The sequence below is a fragment of the Fukomys damarensis genome, unplaced genomic scaffold, assembly GCF_012274545.1.
Source record: "Fukomys damarensis isolate Sample0158 unplaced genomic scaffold, DMR_v1.0_HiC HiC_scaffold_33, whole genome shotgun sequence".
Classification (NCBI taxonomy): domain Eukaryota; kingdom Metazoa; phylum Chordata; class Mammalia; order Rodentia; family Bathyergidae; genus Fukomys; species Fukomys damarensis.
This window is the reverse complement of record NW_022900945.1, coordinates 56,188,723-56,196,166: the sequence shown is the minus strand read 5'-3', so window position 1 is coordinate 56,196,166 and position 7,444 is coordinate 56,188,723. Positions and strand designations below refer to the sequence as shown.

General features: G+C 56.5%; 1 protein-coding gene across 1 annotated transcript in view; it reads left to right on the top strand.

The window, feature by feature from the left end:
- Il6r (interleukin 6 receptor) overlaps positions 1-7,438 on the top strand; it is a 16,010-nt gene extending 8,572 nt beyond the window's left edge. The window contains exons 6-7 of the mRNA XM_033758093.1: positions 377-470; positions 4,902-7,438. Coding sequence (XP_033613984.1) covers positions 377-470; positions 4,902-5,133 — 326 coding nt within the window. The 3' untranslated portion in view covers positions 5,134-7,438. The remainder of the gene's footprint in view (positions 1-376; positions 471-4,901) is intronic.
- The last annotated feature ends 6 nt before the right edge of the window (positions 7,439-7,444 follow it).

Here is a 7,444-nt window from a genome sequence, read left to right as displayed (position 1 = left end):
GGAGGGAGAGGGAGAGAGAGAGGGAGGGGGAGGGACTGAAGGCCTTTGCACTGAGCCACTTCCCAGCCTCTTTGGTACGGGCCTTGCCGAGACGCTCAGCTGCCCAGGCTGGCCTTGAGCTTGCAGTCCTGCCTCAGCCTCCCAGACTGCTCCACACGCTCAGCCCGGGTTGGCTCTTTCGAGTTGGATTTGGCCAGAAAACTGGCCAGCCTGTCAGGTGGGCTGCTGGGTCCGCAGAGCTAGCTCCTCTCCCGGGGCTTTGGATAGCACCAGCTAAGTGCTTGTCTCTTTGTCCCCCTCTTTCTGCTTCTCCTTTTCCTCCTCTTTTTCCTTCCCCTCTTCCTCCTCTTCCTTTGCCTTTGTCATTTGTTTGCAGTGCACGTTTCCTCCTCGGCGCCGCTGCCTGCGTTCCTGGTGGCTGGAGGAAGCCTGGCCTTCGGGTCTCTCCTCTGCATCGGCCTCGTCCTGAAGTGAGTGTTCCTGAGCGGGGCTCGGGCTTGTTCCTTATTTCCTCGCTAGCTTTCCTTGCCCATCTGGTCACCGGTTTTACAGAGCATCAGCTTAGTCATTTATTTGTTCACCAAGTGGACCCACACGCGGCCCCCGCTGTCCTGCTGAGCCCCGCCGCAGAGCCCCGTGAGGGCTCCCGGGAGCGGTCTGGTGAGGAGAACTGGCCAGCACCGAGGAGGAAGAGGAGCAGGAAGAGAGGCGGCCTGGGGCAGGAAGGGCAGCGGAGGGAGCTCGGCCTCTTAGCTCCTGGGCCTTCGCGCTGGCCCGGAGCTGGCCCGGCCGCAGCAGTGTCCCACGGTGTGAAGAGTGCAGCCCAATGGAGGGGCGGGGTGCTTGTGAGTTTGAGATAAAGATAAAAAGATCCCAAGGCGAGAGAGGAAGTAAAACTGTAGCAGCAAGGAAGTAAAGCTCCCACTAGCCCGGAGGGGCTCTGAGCAGGATACCGGCGAGGGATTTTAAGGGCTGGAGAGGAGGCCAGGAGCATCACAGTCTCCAGCCAACGGGAGACGGCGCGCGTGCTTTTTAGGGTCCGATCTACGCAGCGTTTAGCCCACGGCCACCTGGCCACACAGGGCAGGTCCCAGGCACAGCTGGCTGCCTGGCAGAGCCTGCTGAGGTCCCTGGACAGGAGGCCGCCGCCAACTCCACCGGGCCCCGCCCTGGCCGCTCCTGGGCTCCCAGCTCTGGCCTCACTACGGCGGCTCGGGTGAAGACGCCGCCACCGTGCCCAGGTGGTCTCGCTTTGACTCTGCCCTCCCTTCCCGGTGCGGGGACTGAAGCAGGCCCTGGGCAGCCGAGGACACTGAGCCACCCCAGCCCTTCACTCTGTCTTTCAGTGAAGTCGTGCACACCGCCCAGCGATGTGCAGCAGGACAGGCTGTGAGTGAAGGGCAGCAGCTCTTGGGAGAAAGCAGCGTTTACAGCTTTGGGCCAGAGAGAAGCCCTGTCAGCATCCACACACTTGAGCATTCTGCTTCTATTTCTTTTTCCTTTTTTTATTTTTATTTTTATTTGTATTTTTGAGACAGGGTCTCACTGTGTAGTTGAGACTGACCTGGAACTCACTGTGTAGCCCAGGCTGGTCTCGAATTCACAGCGATCCTCCTGCCTCAGCCTCCAGAGTGCTGGGATTACAGGCGTGCACCACCACGCCTGGGTTCTATTTCTTTATTTTTATTTTCTTAAAGTACTTGGGGCTGAACCTTGGGTCTTTGCACTTAGCTGCATGCTCAACCCTTTAAAAAGATTCTTTTAAAAAAAATTTAAGACAGGGTCTTACTAAATGTCCAGGTTGGGCTCAAACTTGCAGTCCTCCTGCCTCAGCCTCAGAGTGCCAGCCTGTGGGCCTGCACCAACATACTTGCGTTTTTCTTCCATGGGCCTTATGACCCACCAGAGGTCTAGAAAAGTAATTACCATTTGGCAGCTGATAAGGGGAAGGTCAAGACTCAGACCCAAAGTCACACTCTTTGAAGAGGCCTAAGCAGAATTTAAGGAAACGGCCCCAGACGTGAGATGCCGAGGCCCGGGGAGGGCAGGATGAGCACTGTCCCTAGAGCCCTGGCTCCCGGTCCTCCCTTGCTGCGGCCAGGAGCGGCCCGGCTGGTCCTGCCGTGGGTGCGGTGCCATGCCGTGTGCTGCTGACTGTGGCGGAGGCAGCAGAGGCTGGGCTGGCAGCGCCTGGACTGAGGACACCACAGTTTGCTTCCTGGCTTCCGCATGGGGCACTTCCAGTGACAGCGCCTCTGGTCTCAGGTGCCTCCCGTTGGCAGAGGGTGCAGATCTAGGGACCCTGTGGTGGCCCGGTGGTGCCAGGAGGCTGACCGGGCGGCAGCCGTGTATTCCTGCATTCTCACTTTCGGTACATTTGTTCTACAGCCCAAGCAGAGCGTTTGCCTGAATGTTTTCCCGGCAGTATCAGGAACAGTGCTTAGTTTAAAATCTGCGCCACCTTCTGCGTGGACGCTGGCCGTCCCGCCCCGCCGGCTCTCATTTTATGCTACTCAGTTCCTTTTCTCGGCGTTTGTCTAGAATGGACTCACACTGTGAGCGAGGGCTGCCTGGGAGGCCTGGGATGGAAAACTCGCCTTGCACTGGGAGGAGGGTCTCGTCCTGCAGGCCGCCACAGACTGTCCTGGGCACGGGCGGGCACCTGCGTGGTGCCCTGGGCCCAGAAGTGGCTGAGCGGGGAGGGTGCTGTGGCCGTTGCCACAGACTGTCCTGGGCACGGGCGGGCACCTGCGTGGTGCCCTGGGCCCAGAAGTGGCTGAGCGGGGAGAGTGCTCTGTGGCCTTGGGAACCTTTGTTTTTATAGCCTTTTTTTTTTTTTTTTTAAGAGTGAGAGTGTTTAAGAAAACTTGTAGCCACAGAACATTTTCTTTAAGCACAACTTTATAAAGCCTGAATATGTGAAGTAGATCAAAGGTGATGTCGAGGTATAAGGAGCCCAGTGGCCTGGCTGCCTCTCCTGCGCGCTGCCCACCCTCCTGCCGGCCGGCACACCCCTGCCGCTCCTGGGGGCTTAGTGATTTCCTGCTGGGTTTCTTCACTCCTCAGACTATTTCAGAAGGAAAGTTAGCTTTCTCAGCCACCCACCCAGTTGCCTTGCAAAACAAAACAAAACAAAACAAAACAAAAAAAACTGAGGGTAAAGATTGCTACCAAGTTATATATTTATATAGAGTAATTTGTTGAATACTGACAGAAAGAAAAGAAGAAAATCACATTACCCAAAGATGACTCCTGTTACTTTTCAAGATGTAAATGTGATTAAAGTCTAACAAACACACAGAAGAGCATGCACATAGTTAAGTGAACAGCTGAACATCCAGATACAGTGTCACACGTCTGTAACCCCAGCACTCTGGGAGGCTGAGGCAGGAGGGTGGCAAGCTCACTCACAGCCCAGGCATTAGCAAGACCCTGCCTCAAAGTAAAAAATACCAAACAGGGCCAGGGGTGTATCTCAGAGCACAGACTGGGTTCAATGCTCAGTTTCTAATAATAATAATGATAATAAATATATAGCTCCATGAATTTCTACAAAATGAACATACACACGATTAATGCCCAAATCAAGAAAACTAAATATTTAGGTGAATTTCTTCCAAGTCTTTTTCCTCTGTATAGTTTGTTTGTGTGGTTTTTTATTTGTACCAGGGATTGAACTCGGGTCCTTGGCCTTGCAAAGCAGGCAGTGGAACCACTGAGCTAAATCCCCGGCCCTGTGTTTTTTTGTTTGTTTGTTTTGTTTTGTTTTTTGGTACGGGGGATCGAACTCAGACCTTGCACTTGCGAGGCAGGTGGCTAAATCCCCGGCTCCTCTTGCTTGTTTTTATAAAGTCGTGGCTATTCTGTGTCTGTAATTTTGAAACCTACCTTTTCCGTTTAGCATTATAAAGTAAGCGTTTTTCTCACTGTTATAAACTGCAAACGTGAATAGCTGCGGACTGCTGTGAGAGACAGACCCAGCTCCCTTAGCCTGTGTCTCGCTAGTGGGCTTTCAGCTGTGGTTTTCCTCCTCGGACAGCCCTGCGCTGAGCACCTGTGCACCTGCGGTTTCTGTAAGGTGCGGGCGCCCGCAGCCGGTCTGGGGGCTCGCAATGCAGTGCTCCACCCGCTGCGGGCCTCTTTCGGGAGGGCGCGGCCGCAGTAACCGCCGCTGGGGTCTTCCTGTTTCGTGGCTGAGAGGCGAAGCCCTGAGAAACATTCTGGAGACTGTTTATCCCATCTGGGCAGCAGGCTAAGCGCCAACGGCAGGCCCGAGCCAGCTATCAATTATTTATCCTAACAAGGACAGGAATAGCCCGCTGATATAAAAGAGATCCAAGGAAAGTGCCCAGATCTTGTTTTTGACACCAGCGTCCCCCCTTCCTGGCGTGGTCGGGTTGCGGGGAAGAAGGCGATCGGACTGTGCCTGGAGACGGAGATGAGCCGCCCTCCCCAGGCGCGAGGCGCCTTCTCTGTGCCGCTGCCCCGGAGAGACAACTATGGTCTTCCTGCCGCAGCCTTCCTGGCCCCAGGCAGCGCCGGGCCGCGAGTGTGGGTGCACGAGGTTCCCCGGCTCCCTTCTTGCACCGAGGGCCTCACTCGCCTTTCCCGCGTGGAGAATACTCACTTTTTCTTTTTAAATAAAGGGATTTGCGGCTGGTGCTGGGTGCCTAGCGGACAGCCTCGGGAGGGCACAGAATTAGGGACTGTTTCAGGTGCACCTGTAAACTGCCCAATGATGCGCGCTTATCTTCCTGGGTGCTTCTGAAGGCCCAGCTCTGAGTGCTGTGGTCCCAGAGCTGAGCCAGGAGCGCCAGGCTGACGCCGCTGACGCCGCCGCCGCCCTTCGCCCAGGTCCTCCCGGAACTCACATCACTGTGGTTTCTCGGTGCCCTGTGCAGGTTCAAGAGGACGTGGAAGCCGCGGGCTCTCCAGGAGTGCAAGCCGAGCGTGCACCCGCCTCGTGCCCTGGGGCAGCCCAAGCCCACCCTCGCGCTGGCTCCTCTGCTGTCCCCGCCAGTGTCCCCCAGCAGCCTGGGGTCTGACAACACCTCGAGCCAAAGCCGGCCAGATGCCAAGGACCCACGAAGCCCTTACGACGTCAGCAACAGAGACTACTTCTTCCCCAGATAGCCGCCTGGCCTCCTGGCCGCCGGGCCAGGTGTGGAACAGGACCGTCTGCTGCCGACCGACAATCTCAGGCCACGGCTGCGTGGACACGGCGGCGGGTTTCTGCATCTGTCCAGAAGGAAGAGGTGGTTGAATTCTCAAACCTCCCTTCCCAAATGCTCTGCTAACGGGGGGTTCAGGGAACTGAGGCCAGCACACAGGGAGCCGAGGGGACACTGCGGAACTGCTGGTCACCAGGCCCAACACAGCCGAAGGGCACGCTCGCGGGCAGACAGGTCCCCAGCAGGCTGCCCACCTGCGGGCCCGGCACTGCACCACGGCTCCTCCTGGCTCGGCTCTGAAGGCCCAAGTGCCTTTGCCGCTCTGCTTTTTCTGGGCCTGTGAGGCCTTCGCGTAAACCACTGGGGGTGGGGGACTTTCCTGCCTCTCTTCCCACATTTGGAAAAGAGCCCAGGGTGGGGTGGGCTGTGGTGGGCAGTATCTCAGGGCCCCACAGCTTAAATGGAATTTGATTAGCCCTCATGGACTTAACTGCGAACGGTGCAGAGTCCCAGGCCTCTGCTGACTCCAGAATGGTCCTTGGGTCTCAAGGCTTTGGAAATAGGGGTCCTCTGTCACTACTGAGGGGATCAAGACTCTGAAACCCATATTCTCTCTCCCGGCCCACCAGAGGAGGGCTGGAACTAGGAGGGCCGCTGCCCAGTGCCAGGATTGACAGCAGAAGTTTTCACTGAGCTCCATCAACTCCGGGTTCAGCTAGGCCTGGGGTGCCAGCAGAGATCGTGTTCATGGGGGAAAACATGAAGCCAGCAAGAATGTACTTCAATTTGTTTTTTTAAATGCCATTTTCTCTTGAGACATGGGAAGACCCAGTATTCTCTGAGTGTCAGTATATAAATAGCTTGGGGTTAGGGGAAGCACAATAACTTTGTTTTTAGTACGAAACCAAGTCGAGTGAAAAGGGAGGAGGGGGAAAATATTTTCCTCTACTAGAGAAGAGATTCTGGTTTCATTCTGTATTTTGTTTTTGCCTTACAAAGTGCCAAGGCAGGCTGGCGCTCCTGGGCTGTAGGGATGACAGGTGCGGCCCCTCTGGAGGCTGGGAGACTGTGACCCTTTCCCAGCCCTGTGCCTCCTACGGTTGTGGCAGGGTCCTGCGCTCCCCACCCCAAAGCCGCAGACCCTCCTGTCAGAGGGGAAGTTCGCTTCAGAAAATCCCTTGCGTCGGCGCTTTCCCCTCCCTCTGTTCTTGGCTGGATTCTGTCCGGCTAGGACAGAAGTGCAGCAAGAGTGTGGCCACCAGGCTGACGGCCCCCTCAGCCACGCCTGTCCCGGCTGGGTGCACGCCATGGTGACAGTGGCCCCAGGCAGGTGCCACAGACGAGCTGTGATTGAAATGAGTTGTACAACCACAGGCCCCAAGTTACCAAAGCACAGGGCTCTTGTAGTAGTTTATCCTTTTAGAAAAAACATCACCACCCAACAGATGTCGCAGGCTGACAGCCGCTGCATTGCTCGGTTGTCACCGTCTCGAGGTGGTCATGACTGCCACCGGCTTTGTCAGTGTGGGACCCCGGGGCACCCCAAGGTGACCGAGTTAAGCAGCTGTCTGTGGCCTCCCCTACCCTGGCTAAGTTCCTGGGACTCTGCACTGCTGTGAAAGGGAAATGTTGGAGGTGAGGGCCTCCGTGAGAAAGGTGATTCTGTGCCCACGGTTCTTTACTTCCTGTGCATAGTTTTACCCACATGTAACTTTGCAGAGCCCCAAGAGGAAGATGCAACAATCTGGATAGCTCATTGTCTCCGGAGCCAGGCAGCTTTGATCTCTACATTGCTGTTACTTTCATTATTACTGTAACCGAACTGCCTTTTTTTCTGTGTCGAAGAGGTTTTTTCCCCTTGGTTTTATAAGCTAGTGTCGATGAAGGAAGTCTTTGCCTTCTCAGAGCCCAGGGTGTTGTCTGAGAGTTCCAGCCCCAGGCCTCCGCCTTTGCTTTCTGGGTTTCTGCAACCCGCAAGCTGCCTCATACCCTGTACCCTGCGGTCGCTCGCCTGACACCTGCAGCCGTGGGCCACACGCTAGGACACAGTTTAGACGGCCCCAGACCCGCCCGAGGATGGGAAGGCAGCTGTGTGGGTCGGGGTCTGTGCCAGCGTGACCCTTGGCTCTGGTAGCATTCAGGAGGCAGGCCAGGGGCACTTCCGGGGCAAACCTGCGGCTGTGCCCGTGTCCGCGGAGAGCCACACACACGGCCTCGGCCCCATCCCCCTGCCGCCTGGGGAGAAGGGGCATGGTCCCCACACGGGGTGCGGA